Here is a 22,224-nt window from a genome sequence, read left to right as displayed (position 1 = left end):
TATTATATTTCCCCAACATGGGGTATTTGATATTAACTTACTTTGGGGGTGTGATAATGGTATGTGATTAAGTTTTAAAGAATTCTTGTATTTTGAAGATATATAATGAAATATTTGCAGATGTTTGCAGATATGATGTTTGATTTGCTTTAAGAGGTATGGGGGTGGGGTGAAAAACATTGCCATGTACCAATGATTGACGCTGGGCAATAGACATATCAAATTCATTATGTTACCTTCTCTACTTCGGTGATGTTTGAACACTTCCACAATAAAAAGTTAAAAAAAGAAGATACGTGGAAGCCAGCTGGTATACAGGTTTGGAGCTGGGAGGGGAAGTTAAGTGTTGGGGATAAATCTTCGCAGGTGTCAGCATACAGGTGACAGGAAAGCCATGGAAATGGACAAACTACCAACTGAGACTGCATAAAGCAGGAGGATCCAGGACAGAACCCTGAGGAACATAGACATGTAAAGAGTAGGCAGCAGAAGATCAAGCAAAGGAACCTGAAGAGTCAGTTTCAATAAGGAAGGAATGGTTAATAGTGTTGAATAGGGTGAATGTCACAGTGTCCAGTGTATTAGAAAGTAGGAGGTTGGAGACCTGAGCAAAACCAGTTTCATCACTGCAATGATGGCCCAGGATGCCAGGTTATAGCAAGTTGAAGTGTGAAAGGGCAGTGGGGAAGCCAGGATGGTGGCTCTGAGAGAAACAAAGTAATTGGACAACAGCTGGAAGGCTACAGAAGGCCAAGGGGATGGCAGGTGGGTGAGGCTTGCACACTTAATTACTGAAGGGACAGGCTAGTAGAGAGAAGTTGAGAAACAAGGGGAGAGAAGGGGTAACTGCTGGAATAAGGACCCTCAGAAGGCAGAGGGGATGGGGTCGAGAGCACAGGGAGGTGGCGTGGCTGAGCTATACCAGTCCACTTCTGCTCTTCCCTTCTTCCAGAGACAGGATTATTAGCTGGGAGCATGACCTCTTAGAATAGAGACTAAATTCACCATCTTCCCTTCTAACTATGGCCATGTGACCCGTTGGGGCCAAAGGATAATCAGAAGTATCCTGCAGCAACTTCTTGGGAACTTTCCTTAAGGGAAAGCACAAGTTCTCCTTTTGCCTGCTTTGTTCATTCTTCCATCCTGCTGCCAGAAATGAGGCCACAACCATCGGGGACCATTAGATAGAGGCCTTGCTGATAGCGCAGCAAGAGAAGAATCTAGACCTGAACTTCACAGAACACAGATGCCAAACCAGCTCTGGACTTTTCTCTAGACTCTGTTTACTGGAAAGTGAAATCAACTATTTTTCTTAAACCTCTTATTTTGGGCTCTTATCACGTGCAATCCGTACCTACCTAATAACAGTAGTCCCCCCCTTATCCACAGTTTCACTTTCTGCAGTTTCCATTACTTGAGGTCAGCCGTGGTCTGAAAATATTAAATGGCAAATTCCAGAAATAAACAATTCATAAGTTTTAACTTGTGTGCAGTTCTGAATAGCATGATGAAATCCTGGGCCATCCCGCTCCGTCCCACTGGGGAAGTGAATCATCCCCTTGTCCAGTGTATCCACACTATAGTCACTTAGTCACTATAGTGACTATCCATTTATATAGTCACTATCCACTTAGTCACTTAGTAACAGTCTTGGTTATTAGTATATTCTTACAGTATACTGTTATAATTATTCTATTATTTTATTAGTTACTGTTGTTTCTCGTACTGTGCCTAATTTATAAATTAAACTTTATCACAGGGATGTATGTATAGGAAAAGACATAGTCTATATAGGGTTTGGTACTATCTGTGGTTTCAGGCATCCACCGGGGGTCTTGGAACGTATCCCCCGTGGATAAGGGAGGACTGCTGTACAAGGAGGACTGGATCCCTCATCCTCTGGAGGAAAGTGTAAAAGAATCTTTGTCGATACAACTAATTGAGGGATGATGGGGAGAAGGGCTTAAGTTAAGGGAGTTCATACTTGAGTTGGAGCAACAGGGCCTGGAGGAGTATGGGTACAGATTTGAAATAGCTGTCATGGGAGATGTGAGAGGGGATACACTAGGAACAGGATTTTCAGAAGTTGGAGACCATACATTTATGATGGTGCCACTCTGAGTTTCTTCAACATGGGTAAGAGTTGAGAAGGCAGCTGACAGCACCAGTCGAGGGGTCAGGGTGTATATAGCAAGAAATGAGGTTGTCAATCACTTCTACTGCTGACTGTATGACCTTGGGAAAGCTTAAGGTCTTCAGGCCACACTTTACTTTTTTCCCATTCTCAGCTTTTATTTACTGATCAAAACAATGTGCTAAATAACAAGTTGAAAAGAATTTTTCAACAATACTGCATTATGTCCCTAAGAGAAGAAGCTACAACCTCAAGTGATCTTCCTTGTTCTTAATACATTTTCTATTCCAAATGATTTTTTAAAATTTTTTTACTTTAAATTGTGGTAAAATACACATAAAAATAACCATCTTAACCATTTTTAAGTGGTATTAAGTATATTCACATTATTGTGTAACCATCACCACCTTCCATCTCCAGAACTCTTTTCATCTTGCAAAGCTGAAAGTTTGTACCCATTAAACAATCTCTCTCCATTCCCCCTTCCCTAGCCCCTTGGCAACCACCTTTCTACCTTCTGTCTCTATGAATTTGACTACTCTAGGTACCTCATAAGTGGAATCATACAGTATTTGTCTTTTTGTGACTGGCTTATTTCACTTAGCATAACGTTCTCAAGGTTCACCCATGTTATAGCATATGTCGAATTTCCTTCCTTTTTAAGGCTAATGTTCCATTGTATATATGTGCCACATTTTGCTTATCCATTCATCCATCAATGGACACTTGGATTGCTTCCACCTTTTGGCTATTGTGGATAATGCTGCTATGAACATGGGTGTACAAATACCTCTTCGAGACCCTACTTACAATTCTTTTGGATATATGCCCAGAGTGGAATTGCTGGATTATACGTTAACTCTATTTTTAACTTTTTGAGGAGCTGCCATACTGTTTTCCACAGTGCCTATATCATTTTAAATTCCCACCAACAGTACACAAGGGTTCCAATGTTTCCACATCCTCGCCAACACTTACTTTCTGGGTTTTTTTGATGCTAGCCATCCTAATGGGTGTCATAATTTACTTTTAACAGATTAAGAATGACATAATAGCAAGAGCCTAGCACAGTGTCTAGAACATGGTGAATGTTAGATATCAAACAACTTTGAAATAAAAGATAGAAGTTAAGTTCTTTGCTGCCTTTATAAGCAGGAGAGATATGGTTACACTGAAGTTTGCCAAATCCCAATAATGTCTATACTAGGTTTGCCTATGTTCAGGGACATCATCAGTGATGTATGCTTTTGCTAAGGCATTAGCAAATTACTAATTCCAGGACAGCTTCATCATCCTCCAAAAAGAAACCAGTACCCATTAGCAGTCATTCCTCATTCTCCCTCAGCCCCTGGGAACCACTAATCTACTTTCTGCCTCTATGGATTTGCCTGTTCTGGACATTTCATATATAGTTATGCACCACATAACGACGTTTCAATCAACGACGGACCCCATATAGGATGGTTGTCCCATAAGATTAGTACCATACAGCCTACGTGTGTAGTAGGCTATATCATCCGGGTTTGTGTAAGTACACTCTATGTTGTTCGCACAATGACGAAATCACCTAATGACGCATTTCTCAGAACTTATCCCCATCATTAAGCAATGCATGACTGTAAATGGAATCATACAGTATGTGGCCTTTTGTGTCTGCCTTCTTTCACTTAGTATAATGCTTTCAAGGTTCACGCATGTTTTAGCACGAATTAGCAATTCATTCCTCTAATGGCTCAATAATATTACATTGTATGGATATATCACATTTTTCTTAAAACAATTCAGATCTCCCATAAAAATCCAGATTTCTGGCTTTTCTTGAAAAACTGGAGATAAGAGAACAGAAGGTCCTCCCCTTCCCCCATGGCAATCACAGGCTAGAGCTCAGTAATAGCCTTTTGTCTCCCGACTATGCCAGGCACCTTTCTATCTCTGGGTCTTTGCACTTACTGTTCCCTCTGCCTAAAATGCTCTTTCCTCAGACATGCACATGGTCCCTTTCCTCACCTCCCAGAGGTCTGCTCACATGACAGCTTGCCTATCTACATATGCAATGCTTACCCTATTCCCAATACTGGCTATCCCCTCATCCCTTGCTGTCACCATTCTGTCACACTCATTACCATCTGACATGCTGTATGTTTTACTTATGTCTGTTTCCGACCCCCCCCATTAGAATGCGAGTTCCATGATAACAGGGATTTCTGTTTTGTTCACTATTGTATTCCCAGTACTTAAAACTTAGTACTCAAATTTTTGAATATACAAATTAGTGAATGAACTTTTTATAGTTTTCAGTGACTGAAAGCTGCTCCTAAGAAAAATAAACCTGAAAATGATGTTTAAACAGCTTTGATGCATACTTTATATTAATTCACATTTTAAGTTCAATGAGTTTGGCAAATACATACAGTCCTGTAACTGCCACCACGCTTAAGATATAGAGCATTGAATGGTTTTTAAGTCACAGTGACACATTAAGGTAGGTCTGTTTCCTACTGTCAGGTATGCCCAGAACTTGAAGATATCTTTAATTAAAGCTTTAGGCTGCTATTTTCAGAAGTCATATTAAGGAACATGATGGTTCAAAAATCAAAGCACCAAGAGAACAGGGAGTTGCTAAAATCCCAAGGGACTAAAATATAGTCCTAAATTAACTAACGGCCAAATACACTAACCTAATGAGTTATATGTTAACTTACAAGAAGATTATGTCAAGTACTAAGAAAAAAAGCAAACAAAAGAACAAGAATTTATTATCAAGGGCCTGGGGAGAGAGGGCTTTGAGTATTCCAGTCCACATGGCAATTTATTTCTCACTGGAATTTACAAACTGATTTAGCAGTTAGGATCTTTCAGCTGCAAGCAGTGGAAACCTATTCTGGCTAATCTCAGCAGAAAAGCAATTTGTTTAATTTGGGTAATTCCCAGAATCTTTAAAAGGGCCAAAATCTGGTTTAAAAACCACATTGCCAGGAATAATGGCCCCAAAAGTCACACTTGTAGGATGTTCCATTGAAGACACTATTGCTGCTGTCGCCTCCATTACCAGGGAAAGGTACTGTGGCTTGCTGTGGGTAACCCCACTGACGCTGGAGAGAAGCTACTGCTAGAACTTCTGCTACCACTGCCTGTCACAGAATGAGTTTTGCTGCCCCTTCTCCTTGAATTTCAAATCAAAGTTTAGGATGGGTGCTTCTGTTGGTGGAGCCTAGGTCAAGAGCCCACAACCCTAGCTGCAATGAAAATGAGGTGGAATGTGGGTGAAGATAAGTCTAAAGAGGTAGATGCGAGTCGAATTATGGAGGACCTATCCTATTGGCTGTTAAGTGTGGAACACGTACCACTAGTGGTTGAAAGACAAATAGCAAAATGTAAAACTATTAAAATGAAAATGTGTTAGAAAAATGTATCTAGCACAACCCTGAGATTTCATTGTTTCTTGTAGGGGCAGGATACGTTTTCAAAGTATGAAGCTTTAAAGCCAATTTGGAGAAAAACACCAAAATAAATAATATGGCAAATTAGCAAAGATGGTTTATGAATGACAAAGCTGAGAAGCATGGATACATGTAAAAGCAAGACATGGAAAGACTTTAAGCAAAGGAGAAATACAGTCTTAGATCACTTTGGTGGCAGCGAAGAATGTGAACTGAGGAAGGCAAAAATGGGACAAGAGATACCATTGGAAAGTGAGGCCAGGTGTGAAAAGGACAGAACTAGAGCAGTACCATTATGGAGGGCTCAGACTTTGCAATCAACAGATGTAAGGGACAAAAGGGAAGGAGGAAAGAACTGATGGAGTAACTACATAATGAGTGATAGTGTAAAACAGACAATGGGAAGACAGCAAGAGAAGCAGATTTGAGGGAGAAGATGATGAATTTTGTTTTGAACATTGAGTTTGAGACACCTGTGAGAGTGAGATGAGGCTACTTAGAACAAAGTTGGAGGAACAGGCATGGCATTCTAGAGGAAGGTCAGAGTTGGAGCAGAGTTATAAGAGTAAGGTAGGAGTGGATGAGATTGGTCACTTGAGGCATCCACAGTGAGAAAATGCCAGGGATGGAACCCTGGGGACATCAACATTTGAGGGTTGGGAAGAAGAGGAGGATCCCACAAAGGAGTCCAGGAAGAGAGGAGACTTAGGAGAGAGTAGAGTCTTGGCTAACAGAATATTTCAGGAATAGAATGGTCAGTTGTGTAATAGAGAGGTCCACCAAAATAAAGGCTGACAAATCAGTAAGCTTGGTCAAGGCAGTTTCAGTGGACTGGTAGGATGGAAACCAGGCTGAAGCATCACTATCATACAACTAAACTCTTGACTGTTAACATTCTCTTCAACCACTGAAAGCAAATACAGATCCCTGAACTCACCTATTGATCTGTTCCAAATGAACAGCTCTCATATCTCAGATTCTTAGGTTTAAACAACTATCTCAGGCCCTCTAGCGGTTCTTGCTGAAGCAGACCAGATTCTTGGGTCTCAACCGAAGAGATTCCGGTTCTGCTATCTGATGGAGCACTAAATGAAACAGGAAGAATCCATGTCCCTAGCCTAGTTGAGGGGAACCAGAATAGCTCCCAATTGGCTTCCTGAACTCTAGGACTCTTGGCCTGGTCACATGGGCATGTTAAATTTAGATTGTTGTTCCAGTGGCTGTCACCTATTTTCTGTATCAGAGCTGGGTCAGATTACCATAATTACAATGATAAAGACCTCAAACTGTTAATCTCAGTTTACAGCTATCTTTCATTACAGAACACTCATTCTATTTCTGAAGAAAAAAGGGCAAATTACCACAGCTATCTGAGCTAACCAGAATCAGGAGCAGAGGCACAGCAGCTGGGCCTTGCCAGAGCAATTGTCTCTTCATTTCTCACAGGCTCTTTTTATGTACTAAAATTAACTGGTTACCTGAGAGAGGAACCATTGAGTGTCCTTACTAAACCCAGGGAAAGGGAAAAACATGCCTAGACACTAAGTCAAATATATTCAAGAAAATAGGAAGTTTAATTGATGCCATGGCAACATTGACAGCCTGTGACATAGAGCAGAAGGACAAAGGGTTTGTAAAAGTTACCTTTCCATGGGTCTTCTCTTCCTTGATATTTGACCCATGCTGCTTATTCGAAAGTGCTCAAAGGACTTAGTTATTTTGGTACTGTTTCAGAATGGAGCAACTGAAACTTCTCTTGGTACTTTTCTCCAGCATATTCCTGGAGATGAGCCAAAACCACATGCTGGAAATCTGATGAGTGCCACAATCTTATTAATATGCAATGAGATTCTATTTCTAACTGCTGGTATATTGGGCTACCAATCAGTTACAGGGTAGGGATGTAAATCGTAAAACTAAATATATTTGGAAAAAACGAAAGGGAAGACCAAATAAACTGAAGCTTCACCGTCCCTTTAGGTTGAGTTTACAGAGGAAATGTTAGAAGGAATAGTATCTGAGGGAGAACAGCTTCCCCAGATTGGAGTGGAAAAATACCATGAGCTGTGACAGGAAAGGAGGTCTATAAAGCCGGAGTAAGAGAAGAGGCTACTAATGTGCCCCTCCCACTCATTCAGCAGCCTCAGCTGAATGTTATAAATGTCTCCTGTGTAAGAGGCTGAAACTGATTCTTTTCAGGAGTCTCTTAAGACAGAACTGAGCAATGAGCAGGCAATTGGAGCAATGCTAGGCCCAATTTATCAGATGGGCCTCAGAGGTTTATCCAGCATGAAAAAACAGTGATTATCAGAGATTGTTGTCTTCACTGTAAAATGATGCTTTTAAAAAGGCAGAACATGTACAGCTGATTTAAAGGGACAGTATCCTCATCTGTAAGCGAGAATAAAAACCTCCTCCCATTGGGTAACTTGTGACACATTAAGACTAAATCTTATCTTTCATCTTTGGTGGTGACCTTAGAGAGTTATTAAAATGATTAAGAAAGAGACCCTATTGAAGAAGGAACTGCAATTATTTAACAGAGAAGAGTCTTGAGTATTCAACCCAAGATATCAAATCCATATGTAGCCAGAGGCACATGAAGGATGCCTCAATTCAAGGTGATTTTGGTGACTTCATCACTCCTCTGTGTTTTGGAACGAGATGACACACCTCTGGAATGGACTCATTGATCAGCAGAGCAGGTTTCAAAGCAAGAATGGGGAAGCGATTTGTAGTTCACCTAGATTCTTTATTACTATCTCCAGGATCTACAGCTCCCTGCTGCTGTGCCTTTTGCACTTAAAGCTCCAGAAAGGATATGTGAATAGTCCTATTATGGAAAATGGCCTTCAACAGCAGCCGGAAACATTTGAGTTAGATATAAGGAAGAACCTTCCTCCCACAAAGGTACTGGAATTTGGTGCCCTCTTACTAAAAGAAGGGTTCTCCACTACTATACAAATGGCATTTATCTTTGGGTCAGATTTACTTCTGGCTCTGTAAGTTTAGAGTACTATCCTAATTACAAGACTGCAACTTTACTTCTGATTACCTGAGGTGCTTGTGAAAATGCACATGTCTGGGTCCCACCTCAGCACCAATAACCAGACTGTTCCATGGAGGACCCTAGGAATCTGTATTTTTAACAAGTAACCCAAGTGATTTTCATAATCAGGGAAGTTTGAAAAACACTGATCTAAGCCTCTGGTTACAGTAATATAAAACTATTAACCCTAGGGAGGAAATGAATGACTTAAAGAGAGGAAATTGGCTAGACTGATGAATCATAAGCACCTCATGATTGAGTTAGAAAAGTTAGAATTTTACAGGGAAAGTGCAGTTAGAGCTGGGGCTAGCATTCTTAGCACCACTTTGTAGACTTGAGCAGCCTGTTCCAGGCCCTGCCTCACTCCACCTCCCTGCCTTCCACACCCTTACTCTGTTGCAACAAGACTTTGCCTGAGACTCCTCAACAGATCTTAAGCTGCAGATGGAATCCAAGGGGGGATGAGAGACACTTCCCAAGTACAAAGCCGACACTATGCAGTCAGAGACAAGACTCTGCACTGGTCTGTTACCAGCCCTGCACAGACATCTAAAATCCAGCCACTCACCCAAATTGGAGAGCCTTTTCATCAAGCCAGCTTCTCTTACAGCAGCGGGACCATATTCCACTCCTTTTCTTTTCTGTCACATCAATTGCAGTGAGATGTGAAGGAAAATGATTGAAAATAAGACCACTGTAGTTCACAAAAATACAGAAATCTGCTACACTATACTTAGTTCCCAACAGATCCCTCCGAAAACCTGTGACAGCATCAGCCCTTCCTTTTATTATTTTCACCTGAGGTCTGGTCATTTCAAACACTTACACGGGGAAGGAGGGGAAAACAACAATCATTGGAATCAAATCAATCTTCCAAGCCCCTTGTGGGAAGGGCAAGTGGAGGCCAAGACAGGGGAAGGGGCTGAGCCAGGTCAGGATCTGGTGATCGGGTGTGTATGTGTAGAGAGCCCGAGCCTGGGCTTATCGACCAGCGAGCTCTCTTCCACTCCAGGTTTCTTTCATTGAAGAGAGAACAAAACAGCCCCTCCCGTCCTGCCGCCGCTAGAGAGGCCAGCGCCAATTTCCTGCCCAGTTAATGCTCTGAGAATGGACCCTGCAGGCTTAAATCCTCGGTCGTTCTCTTTTATCTCTTTTCCCTCGATTTTCCACTGGGGATTCTAGCCGGTTTCTCCTCCTCGAATCGCTCCATGGAATCCTCTCCCTCCTTCCCTCTCCTCCATCACCCCAACTGGGACCCACCACTTTCCCGCTCCTCCGGGGGAGGCCGCGGAAACCCGCCAGCCCGTTGACCCTGCCCACATCGCAAACAGGGTGCTCTCCATCCCCTCCCTCCTTCCCCATCTTCTGTCGGAGAAAGTCCCATGTGCTCTCCCGGTGCCCAATGGCGGGAACCTACCAGCTCGTCCCCTCTCTTTTTCTCCCCCTTCCTCCCACCCCACCTCACCCCCGCTTTCTCCAGGTTCTGAGGGGCGGGGATCCTACCCCACAGTGCCAGGTCCCAGTTCTCACCTGTCCCCCTGAGAACGGGGCTCCGATCACAGCCACGGAGTGGACGGACTTCTTCAGGATGGAATGCACTTGCGTCTGGAGGAGACGCGGGAGGCTGCTCCTCAGGGACATGATGGACAGCGCTAGACGTCGCCCAGCGAGAGGCTGCTCCGTACGGCTCGTCGCCTGAAGTGAGCGCCGCCGCCGGCCGCTTTTACCTACCCTCGCGCCAGCCGCGCTGCACCGCCCAGTGGCGTCAGCGCCGCCGGGCCCCGCCCAGGCCGCGCCGCCCGCGCCCCCAACCAGCCCCCAGCACACCTTCCCGCAGGCCACGCCCACTGCCCCTCGGGGCCAGGACACGCCTCCACTGACATCACCCCGCCCTGGCCTGGGCTCTGCCGCCCAGGACGAGCCCCTGCGGCTGACGCCATAAGGCCAATGTCCGGATCTGGCCAATAAGAGCGCGGTCACGGACGGGTGTGTCCCCTCGAGGGAAGCGGCCGGCCCCCGCAAAGTTCGCGAACTCGGCGGAACACGTGAACCGACACACAGGCTCGCGGATCGCGACTCGCTTCACACAAATGCACGCCCAGCAGATGCCCGCTCTACCGAAGGGCTGGCTGGGCTGGACCTGGGCTGGCCAGACCTCACGTGAGTGCCTTGCCAAGACCAAGCCGGCATCCGTGTCCGTTCCATCTCAGAGCTCAGGGTCCAGAAAACACGCTTACCCTACCTTTGGACATCGAAGGCTAGGAGATCAAATATGGATTAGAGCTCTCTGGGCCCGGCATGTTAATAAAAACCCACCTATCTTAGGTATTTTGGATGAGGAGGTTAGGAATTACAAAGCAATTACGTTTCTGACTGTTTCAATTCTTTACATGAATAACGGAAGCACTGGTTATTAAAAATCAAACATAACATATCTGAACTATTTCTAAATTTTAGGGAGACTAAAGAGCTGAAAGTAACTACTAAGAGTTTTAATAGTAGTAATAATAATAACGACCAACTAAAATTCTAAGAACTTTTAGCCCTCTAACAATTCCATAAAGTAGTGACCATTTTAAAGACGCGGAAGCAGGATCAGAGAAGATAAGTAACCTTCCCACAGTCACATAGCTTGTAAGTGGCAGAGCTGTGTGACTCCAGATTCCAAGTTCTTAACCATCACGCTATGGCTTGCAGGAATCGGGGCGTTAGTCCTACCAAAATAAATTGTTACATAAACACCTGAAAATTATTTCACCTGATGCCAATTTACATACTGCTCTCCAAAATATTTCAGAAGTCTCGATGGCAAGAGCATAACTCCAAGGAACTTTCTTATTATAAGGCAGTTTATTTTTAGAGGATAAATTTTATACCTGTCTCCCCCTGCTGGTTTAACAAAGAGGTGTCTGGGACGCCTTAGCGAAATAAGCAGGGCATTAATATAAGGCATTAATTCTGAAAGAGTAGTCCCAGACCAGCTGCATCAATATTTGCATACTTGTCAGAAATGCAAATTATTGGGCCCTACAGCCGAACTTACTGACTCAATAACTCTGGGGGTGGGGCACCAGCAACCTAAGTTTTAACAAGCTCTCCAGGGTGGGGGGCTGTGGGGAGCAGAAGGGGTGTGGTCAGGGGTTCACAGTCACTGATACTATCACGCTTGTTCAGATTCTTGGAAGTACAGTATTTTCGTACTTTTTTCTTGTCCATCACCACATCCAATTTTCTTTCCTTTACTATGTTTTCTGAAGTTGATACTGGCACAGATGAGTCCAGGCTCTCCTGGACTACTGCAAAAACCTTTTGTTTCTTGAGCACCTACTGTGACTCACCAGATTGACCTTTCTGCATTAATCCTGCATGTCACTTTCAGTGGTTTTCCACTACCTATAGTTTAGTCAGAGGTAAATGACTAGTTCCACATTATTGTGCAACAGGGGAATGAACAGTAGATTATGTTACTATTAGCCTTTAAAATTCAAATTATTTTTAATTCTATATGTCTGAAATATTTTATAATTCATTAAAAAAAACCCAAGTTAAAATGTGGTCTGCTTTTATTTTCAAAATAGGCATTTATTTTCAAAATAAGTTATTAAAGATAATATTCTAAAGTTATAAAAGTCATAAAAGAATGAGTTAAGTTTTAGAAATTTGCTTTGAAACTTGTACTCTGTTATAGCATAGCTCTAGGACCCTTCCTTAGATCCTAACCAGCTTGTTCTGCTTTTCTTCTTCCTTTACAGGAGGACCTAGAGATTCTGCCTCTAATTCAGTGTCTGCCAACACATATTCCATCCCTTAAGAGGTTGTTGGGAGTGTGTGTGTGTGTGTGTGTGTGTGTGTGTGTGTGTTGGGGGCTGAGTAGGTAGGACCTCGTTGTGGTGTTTGCCAATTTCCATGGTGTAAATACTCCCCCATGGTTGATTTCAACCTACCTTGTGATGTCACTGAACATGGAATTGGGAAAAGGTGCTCATTATATAATATTTTTCACTATCCAGATACAATCAACATAAATAACCTCAAGAGCATAAATACAGTAATAGTAAGATATAGTAAAATAATTAGGCAATGATAAGTTTTGAGTGTATATTATCTTCGTTTTTAATATAATTTACTTGTAAGTTTATATAATTTGACGTTTAATCATGGTAGTGTTTAACAACTGGCTCGCAAAATTCCTGAAAATTTAACAATAGGGTCTTGCAGGCAGCTAAAAGCAGGCTCCAGCACATCACTGTTTACTGCAAATCCAAGGGAACTCAGACAAGACTAAACTGCAAATTCTCAAAGGCAGGGACCATGACTCTTTCTGCTCATTGTTTTATCCCTTCCTGAGTACAGCACTTGGCACATAGCAAGAGCTTGGTAAATAATAAACAAACCTTCCCGATTCTTATGAAGTCCTTATTCGTGGTCTTTGGTCTATGGCTCTGATACGGTAAATGGAAGCCCGCAAATATTTCTCTCTGGACTTCTACTTTTACATACTGAAGAGTTGCGCTCACCAACCACACGTTTAGACTTTCAAGTTTAGAGCATTTCTTTCACTTAAAAAATGTATTCATTCATTCAATTAATTCCAATATTTACTGAGCACTTAGTGTGTGCAAAGCATTGTTCTATGTGCTGTTGATAGAGATGAAGACATAATATCTCATCATTCCCAGTGCTTACATTCTAGTGGGGAAAATAGTCAGGTAGATAATTTTACATAGTAGTAAATGCTGTGGAGAAAATAAAGCTGAGTAACGGGGTAGGTGGTGCTGTTTTAGAGAGGGGTTTTCAAGGAAGGCCTCCAAATTGAAGTTTGAGCCAAAGACCTGAACGATGAGAAGGAGCTGGCCATAACAAGTTCTAAAAGAGCCTTCCAGGCTTACAGGAGCAGCAGGATCAAAAGCCCTAAGGTTGCAACACGCTTGTGGGTCAGAAGAAGAGCAAGAATGCCCGTGTAGCCCAAATATGCAGAGCAAAGGTATAGTAAATCAGGTCAGATTGGCAGGCGGGGCCAGACCAGAGCATTGAAGGGCATAGACTCCCGAGGAAGAATCTTTTACACAAAGGCAGAGAGTTAGCGGTTCTAAATCTGCATTAGGGAGTTGGGAAAATTTGGTCCCTTCTTTCTTGCTTTGCTCTTCCATCCTGGGGCCAGGAGAATTAAACATCATAACCCTAGAATACAGTTAAGGTGAGGAAGCAAAGGATGAGTTCTGTGGAGGGTAAAACATAGCGTCTGTAAACCATGCAATGGGGCTTCCTGAACTCAGTAGAAAGGCTGGCTCGAGGGGAATATAGGAGGGGCCAAAAGAGTAAATGACTGGTTTCATTGCCTGCCCAAGCCACAGCCTTGTGTGGAGGCAGCCACCTGAGCCCCTCACACACTCCTCACCTCCTCTGCCATACACACACAGAGGGGTTTTTATTAGGGGCCTTGATCAGTGATAGGGATGTGAAAACAGACAAATGGCTGCCATCAAGGTCCAAATGAAACTTAGTTGTGAAATCTGTTTTAGTGCCAGTGGAGGCTGAGGCTGCAAAGGAGCCCAGAATACTTTTTCCTTTGTTCAGATTCCAAACTGAAAACAAGCCTCAAGCCCTTTGCACCTGACTGTTCTTTCTATTTGGGACCTCTCATCTCCCTCCCTCCCTTCTTTCCTTCACTTAATTTCTTCTTATCCTTCAGATTTCAGTTTCGAAGTCTCTCTTCTGGGAAGCCTTACCAGATCCTCCAAAGTTGAGTTAGACCTAATAGTACTCACTAATGTTATGTATTGATTTCTATATGTTAGGTACCTACTCAACCCTTTACAAGTGTTATTTAATTCTCATCACAAGGCAATGAGGTACGCACTATTATTATTTCCACTTAAGATACAGTACCCACGGCTTAGAAAGGTTAAGTAATTTGCTCTAGGTCACACAGTAAGCGGTCAAAAGCAGAATCCAAAACCAAGACTGATCGAGGGTGTTAATTACCCTTGCCATGGTTCACTTAAGCCTCTGAATTATAATTGCCTATTTAAAGGACTCTCTCTCCTTGAGAGCAGCTCCTTTGAGAGCAGGAATGGTGTCTTACTATCATCTAACACAGTGCCTGGTACATGAGAGGTATTTGATAAATTTGTATTGAATGAATATATTAAATGGAACGTGTAAGTGTCTTAAGAGAATTAAGAGGAGTCATATCTCTTTATGCTATGAAAGTTCCGAGGATGGAGTTAGCATTCTTATACGGGACAGGGAAGATTTCATGGAATTGGCGTTCAAGCTGAGCCTTAGGAATTTCCAGGAAGAATCTGTGGGGTGTGTGTGGGGAATGAGGAGAAAAGTGATTTCAGCTAAGAGGCATGAACCTGAGTGATGGAAGTGGAGGGGAGACTCAATAAATATTTGAGTGCCTACTATGTGTCAGATCATGTTCTAGGAGCTGGGGATGCAGTGATAAACAGATGGAGTCCAAGCCATCCTGGAGAGAGAGAATTGTAGGTATTGATATGTGGGATAAATAAGGTAATGTGGTAGAGAGCATCTAGAGGGGAGAACTGCGTTAACTAGTGCAGTCAGGGAGATGACGGACAGAGGTTAAAAGTGCTGTACCATGGAGGTGAAATAGATGGTATTTAGCTACAGGTTAGGGAGTAATAAGGAGGGAAGGACACAGAGAAGGAAGGAGTTTTCTGATTGGGAAAAGACTGACCTTTAGCACCAGAAAGTGTGAATACAGCTGCCAATCAGCTTCAAAAAGCCCAATAGAACTTTCCATACTCTGAAGTATGAAGCTCTAATCTCCCTCCCCTTTCGTGAAGTTGGTGTATATAGCTTTACCTCTGGCTATTCAGAGAGCTACCCATTATTGAGCAACTCTCTTTTCTCCTGTTAATGTCTGTTGTCAATTAGCTAATTTGCAGGCCCCCAGCCACTGGAACCTAAGATAGTAGAGGAAAAGACTTCCTCCCAACAGTTCTCAACGCTGGCAACTCCTTAAAAATAACCTAGGGAGCTTTTTAAAAATACTCATGTCCATACCCTCCCTCCCCACTGCCCATTCTTATTTAATTATCTGGGATGGACCCAGGCATCATAGTTTTTAAAAGCTCCCCAAGTGATTCTAATATGCAGTCAGGGTGGAGAATCCAGTATTAAGAATTATATCTTTCAGTGCTTCTTAAACTTTAATGTGCAAGTAAATAACCTGAAGATCTTGTTAAACTCCGATTAGGAGTCTGTAGGTCTGGGGTAAGACCCAAGAATCTGCATTTCTAACAGGATCCTGGATGATGCTGATGCTGGTCTACCGACTACACCTTGAATAGCAAGGCTTTATTTAACCAGGTTTCTTTCACCTTTCCTTTTAAATCTTCAGAAAAACTTTCACATGAGGGTAACTTATTTCCTAAGCTACAGAGTTGTGGCTTGATCAAAACACTTAAGTCGTTGCTACTGACCACATGTAATTGAGCTGAGTGTAATGGTCTAACCGAACCTGTGTGTCAAACCTTTGTCTATCAAACTAGATCCATCATCTTAACTAAACTTTCCCACAAGTTTGGTTTATTCCATTTTAAAACCTTTAGAGTACAAGGATATGAAGTATCTTGATGTTATAAGGGGAGAGAAAACTTCCACATAAAAGCCAGGTGTGTTCCTTGACTTCAATGGAATATATTGAGCTTTACTATCCTAGAATGCCACAAGATGGGGATGTGGCTCCATGAAAAAAGTCTCTGCTTTCTGTTATCTGTTTCTGTAGGTTTCTATTTCTGTGTCTGTTTTTCCTTTCTTCTCTAGCTGTCTATTTTTTCCACTGTCATTCTTCCTTATTTGAAATAATTACTAGCCATTTTCACTGGATAAGAAAACAACAGGGTGATACTAAGTAAATTATGGTAGATTAACATGATGGAACACTTTGTAGCTATTTTAAGTGGTATTTATAAAATCTGTGGAAATATGGAAAATGTTTGCCAAAACATTAATTTTTAGTTACTGTTAAATTATTTAAATGAGGCCATTAGATTGAGGTTGTTCTAATACCTTGGCTGCCTACATAAGCAAACCATGCCTCAAGGTTAGGAAATTGAAATCGAAGGACACCCAATCACAAACAGCTAACTAGGCTTTCCAAATAACGCAACCTTAAGCTACAGCCAAACAAATAATTTCCTTGCTTTGCTTCTGCCTCTTCTCTATAAAAGTCTTTCCCCTAAGCTCCTGTCAGTGGAGCTCTCCTAACCACTTCCGGTTTGGTGCTGCCCTATTCAAACTGATTTTTGCTCAAATAAACTCTAAAAATTTTTAATATGCCTCAGTTTATCTTTTAACATTTACAAAATGGTGTGCATACTATGACTGCAATAATTTTAAAAAGTGCAAAAACTAAGAGACAATGATGGAAAAGTAATGTAAAATGGAAGAGTTTTTAGGATCGTGTATAATCTTTTTCTCTTATTCAAAAATTTTCTATATTACATCATCTTTTCAATAATAAAAACATTAAAACATAAAAAAGGACCCAAAAGCTTGGAAAAATAATTTATTTGTTTAGATGGCAAGACTATGGATGTATTTTCTTTTATAAAAATTCCAATTTGATGTTGTTGGGAAAATAATAAACATCTTATTAAAAATGGATAGGTAATAAAATTTTTAAAATATATATTATTTATGAGTATCAAAAACCATCATATACCTAAAAATAAGTCTAATGAAAGATGTGGAAGACAACTGCAAAATATTGCAGAGAGAAATTAGAGAAGACCTAAATAAATGAAGAGATATAACAGGTTTATGGCCTGGAAGACTCAATGTAGTTAAGATGTCAATTCTCCCTAAATTGATTGATAGATTCAATGCCATCCAAGCAGGATTTTTGGTGAAAATACAAAGTATCTAGAACAGCCAACACAATCTTGAAGAAAAAGGACAAAGCTGGAAGACAACACAATGAGAAATCAAAACCTACTATAAAACTACAGTAATTGAGACAGGTTGATATTGGCACAAGGAAAGACATAATAGAAGAACAGAATATAGAAGACTCTGGAAACAGACTGGCACAAATGTAGTCACTTGATTTACAACAAAGATGCCATGGCAATCAGTGGGGAAAGGATGGTCTTTTCAACAAATAATGCTGGGGAAGAAAAAGAACCTTGACCCTTACCACATATCAAACAAAAATTAATTCAAAATAGATCATAGGGCTAAATATGAAAGGTAAAATAATAAAGCTTCTAAGAAACAAAAAGAATAGAATATTTGCATGAACTTGAGGCGGGCAAAGTTTCTCGAACAGGACATAAAACAGCATAATCTAGCAAAAGAAAAGATTGATAAATTAGACTTCATTAAAATTAAAACCTCTGTTCATCAAAAGACACCATTAAGAGTATGAAAAGGTAAGACATAGATTGTATTGTACTGAATGAATGATAACACCTCAATAAAATTTTTTTTTAAATGGACAGATGAGGAGAATTCCCCGTCTGAAAGATGGGGTAGACATATTTTTCCCTATCCTTCCCACTAACAACAGCTAAAACCTTGGACATTTTATATAAAACCAACAAAAGACTCTGAAAGTGGAGCGAAGGAGGCAGACTGGCTAGGGATCCTGGAAGGACACAGCAGTATGTTCCCTGGGTTTTCTTTTTGCCTCAGATATTCCAGAATGGGTGCTGGAGAACATGGCAACCGGGAAATGCCCTGCAGAAAACCTGCTCCCTCTAGCCAAAGGACAAAGTAAGGAACAACCTAATAAGACAGAAAACTTTTAGGTAATAACTACTCCAGCCAAACACTACAGAAAAAATTTCAGCCCCACCCTCACTCCTTCCAGTAAAGGCCAAGTGGGCAATGTAGACTTCCACCTTGCCACACTATAAAGAGGTGCCCCACCCTGCCACCACAGGGGTATCAGAGAAGGCTAAGTAGGGAGCAAGGACTTTCATCCTTGCTTAGTGGTAACTGCTTCCCCCAGCACCACCCAGTGGTCAATGGAGAACATGTGCGAGCCTGGACTTCCATCCCGACCCAGAAGTCACAGGGAACACCGCCCCACCAGGTGTCAATGGAGGTCAACTGGAGAACTTAGACTTCCACTTCTACCTAGCAGTAATGTGGTAGTGCCCCCTTCCTCTACTGGAGCAGTGTCAGTGGAGGCCTGCTATAATAGGAGGTTTAAATAAGACCCAGAATCTCATAATACCCAAAATGCCAAGGTTTCAACTGAAAATCACTCATCAGGGGGCCAGCCCAGTGCCCTAGTGGTTAAGTTTGGCATGCTCCACTTTGGCAGCCTGGGTTCATGGGTTTGGTTCCCAGGTGTGGACCTACACCACTGATTGGCGGCCATGCTGTGGCAGCGACCCACATACACAACAGAGGAAGATTGGCACAGATGTTAGCTCAGCGCAAATCTTCCTCAGCAAAAGAAAAAAGAAAAAAGAAAATCACTCATCATACCAAGAAAACAGAAAAATCTCACCTTGAATGACAGTAGACAATCAACAGATGCCAATACCAAGAAGACATAGATGTTAGAATTATCTGACAAGGATTTTAAAGCAGTCATCATAAAAATGCTTCAACAGCAATTACAAACACACTTCAAACAAATGGAAAAATAGAAAGTCTCAGTAAAGAATAGATGATATCAAGAAGAACCAAATGGTAACTTTAGAACTGAAAAATATAATAACTAAAATAAAAAACCTCAATGTATGGGCTCATCAAAAGAATGGAGAAGACACAGGAAAGAATCAGCGAACTTGAAGATAGAACAATAGAAATTACCCAATCTGACCAAGAGAAAGAAAATAGACTGAAAAAAAAAAAAATGAACAGAGCTTCAGGGACCTATAGGGCTATAACAAAAAAAGCCTAACAATAGTGTCACTTGAGTCCCAGAAGGAGAAGAGAAAGAGAGTGAGGCTGAAAAAAAAAAAAAAAAAGAAGAAATTATGGCTGAAAATTTCCTAAATTTGGCAAGATCTAAACTTACAAATTCAAGAAGCTGAGCAAACTCCAAACGGGATAATTCCAAAGAAATTCATGCCAAGATATATCATAGACAAACTTCTGAAAACTAAAGACAAAGAAAAAACTCTTGAAAGCAGTGATGGAGAAACAACACCTTACCTATAGGGGTAAAATTATTCAAATGACAGAGATATCCCATCAGAAACCACGGAGGCCAGAAAGAAGTGGCACAATATTTTCCAGGTGCTGAAAGAAAAGTGTCAACCCAGAATTCTATATCCAATAAAAATATCCTCCAGGAATGAAGGGGAAATCAAGACATTCTCGAAGGAAAACTAAGAGAATTTGTCACCAACAGACCTACCTTAAAAGAATGGGTAAAGGAAGTTCTCTGAGCAGAAAGGAAATAAGAGAAGGAATTTTGGAACATCAAGAAGGAAGAAAATGGGCCAGCCCCGTGGCTTAGCGGTTAAGTGCGTGGGCTCCGCTGCTGGCGGCCCGGGTTTGGATCCCGGGCGCGCACCGACGCACCGCTTCTTCGGCCATGCTGAGGCCATGTCCCACATACAGCAACTGGAAGGATGTGCAGCTATGACATACAACTATCTACTGGGGCTTTGGGGGAGAAAAAAATAAATAAATAAAATCTTTAAAAAAAAAAAAGGAAGAAAAAATCGAAAGAGCAAAAATATGAGTAAACACAATAGACTTCCTCTCTCCTCTTGAGTTTTCTAAATTATGTTTGATGGCTGAAGTGAAAATTATGCCACAGTCTGATGTGGTTCTCAATGAATGTAGAGGAAATATTAAGGCAATTATAAATGGGGTAGGATCCACATCCACATACTGGCAGGGTGACGAACGCCAACTCCATGGGGACAGAAACTCCTGCATTCAGGACCCTCCCATACCTCACCTTATGTATCTCTTCATCTGTATCTTTTATCATATCCTTTACCATATAATAAACTGGAAAATGTGTTTCCCTGAGTTTTGTGAGCTCTTCTAGCAAACAATCAAATCCAAGGGCATGGGAACCTCCAACTTGTAGCCATATCAGACAGATGTCGTGGGGAACCTGGGGACCTACTACTTGCAATTGGCATCCAAAGGCAATTGGCATCTGAATTTGTGGGGGAAGTCTTGTTGGACTGAGCCCTTAAACTGTGGGATCTGACACTATCTCCAGGTAGATAGTGTCAGAATTGAGTTAAATTGTAGGACACCCAGCTGGTTGTTGGTAGTGTGGTAGTAGTGTGAGACTAAAGGAGAAACACAGGAGGAAGACTTTTTTCTAATAAAGTCGTGTATATATAATATAATACCTAGAGCAACCACTAAAAAAGCTACACAGAGATACACTCATAAACACTATATGGATAAATCAAAATGGAATTCTAAACAAGATGAAAGGTGTTATATCTATCTTTTTAAAACCCTATTTAGTTGGAATTTTTTACTTATATGGGCCTTTACTTTTTCTCCCCATGGGTTAAGTGGCCCTGAAGACGAGACTCACTCTCAGTTAACACAATAGCAGCACTCATGAATGCTGCATCATAAAAAAGTATATAGAATAAAAATTACAGTATAAGACAGTATTCTTAGAACAAGTACTCAATCCACAAGTGTAAGCAAATACTAAAAGAAGTTTCTAAAGAAGAGTTTTAAGAACCCAGCAGGGGCCATAAAAGTAAAAAGTTAACTGAATTCTTTCATTAGATTTTTTCTTACTATTCATACTGATAGACATTCAGGTTCTAAGAATAACTTCAACTGTAGAAATAACTACCCATCTTATCAAAAGTAAGTCAGATTACTGTGTACTGCCTGTGTACTGCCATCACAATGCTCCATGCACTCAAATATATTCCCTGGTTCTTGTAGCCAGAACTCTGGAAAGCGCAGCAAAGACTGGCTAGTTATTCACCAAATCGTTTCTCTTTCCCCACTAGGCATACTGACAGACCGTGTTTCCCAGCCTCCTCTGAAGTTAGGTATAGCCATGTTAATGGGTTCTGGCCCAGTGGAATGTGGGTGGAAGGCTCTGCCATAAAACCATCCCATGCATGATCCTCCATTCTTGCCCCTCATCTGTTGGCCAGATGTAAAGGATCCAATGGAGAGGAACATAGGAGGCCCCAAGGAAGGGTAGCCACTAGATAGAAGGAGACTGGGTCTCTGAATCACCACTTGGCAAAAAATTATGAGTCATTTGACCAGGAGCACCCAAGTGGAACAGCATACAGACAATAAATAAAAATTTGTGTTAAGCCACTGAAATTGTGAGGTGTTTGTTTTTAAATAGCAGTTAGCCTACTTTGACAAATACAAGCGTACACATGTTTCTCATGCTTCCTTTCTCTGCTTCTCCACAACTGAATTCACTAGAGAATTAGTTGTGAGACTCCTTCAGTGACCCTGCAAAAAGATATCAAACCTCCTTGGAGAAACTTGCCAACTGCTAAGTCTAAGTTCTTTTCATTAGCTGCACTTCGTTGTTGACATATTCCACTGAACTTGTGAGTCTGGGGAATACTTTGGAATCCAACATTGAGAGCTAAAAGAATCACTCCTTGCTGTTTTTACACAGTCATGGTCAAGAGAGCTTG

At 41.5% G+C, this 22,224-nt stretch overlaps 1 protein-coding gene across 2 annotated transcripts in view; it reads right to left on the bottom strand.

Moving 5' to 3' along the window:
* ARG2 (arginase 2) overlaps positions 1-10,338 on the bottom strand; it is a 29,163-nt gene extending 18,825 nt beyond the window's left edge. The window contains exons 1-2 of one of the 2 annotated variants that reach the window (XM_058567180.1): positions 10,154-10,338; positions 9,192-9,264 (exon numbers count right to left, since the gene is read on the bottom strand). In XM_058567180.1, the coding sequence (XP_058423163.1) occupies positions 9,192-9,264; positions 10,154-10,264 (184 nt within the window). In that variant the 5' untranslated portion in view covers positions 10,265-10,338. The remainder of the gene's footprint in view (positions 1-9,191; positions 9,265-10,153) is intronic. The other variant, XM_058567179.1, reaches the window with a different exon arrangement.
* Positions 10,339-22,224: the final 11,886 nt, after the last annotated feature.

The sequence above is a fragment of the Diceros bicornis genome, chromosome 24 (assembly GCF_020826845.1).
Source record: "Diceros bicornis minor isolate mBicDic1 chromosome 24, mDicBic1.mat.cur, whole genome shotgun sequence".
NCBI classification, from domain to species: domain Eukaryota; kingdom Metazoa; phylum Chordata; class Mammalia; order Perissodactyla; family Rhinocerotidae; genus Diceros; species Diceros bicornis.
This window is presented reverse-complemented; position numbering and strand designations above follow the sequence as displayed.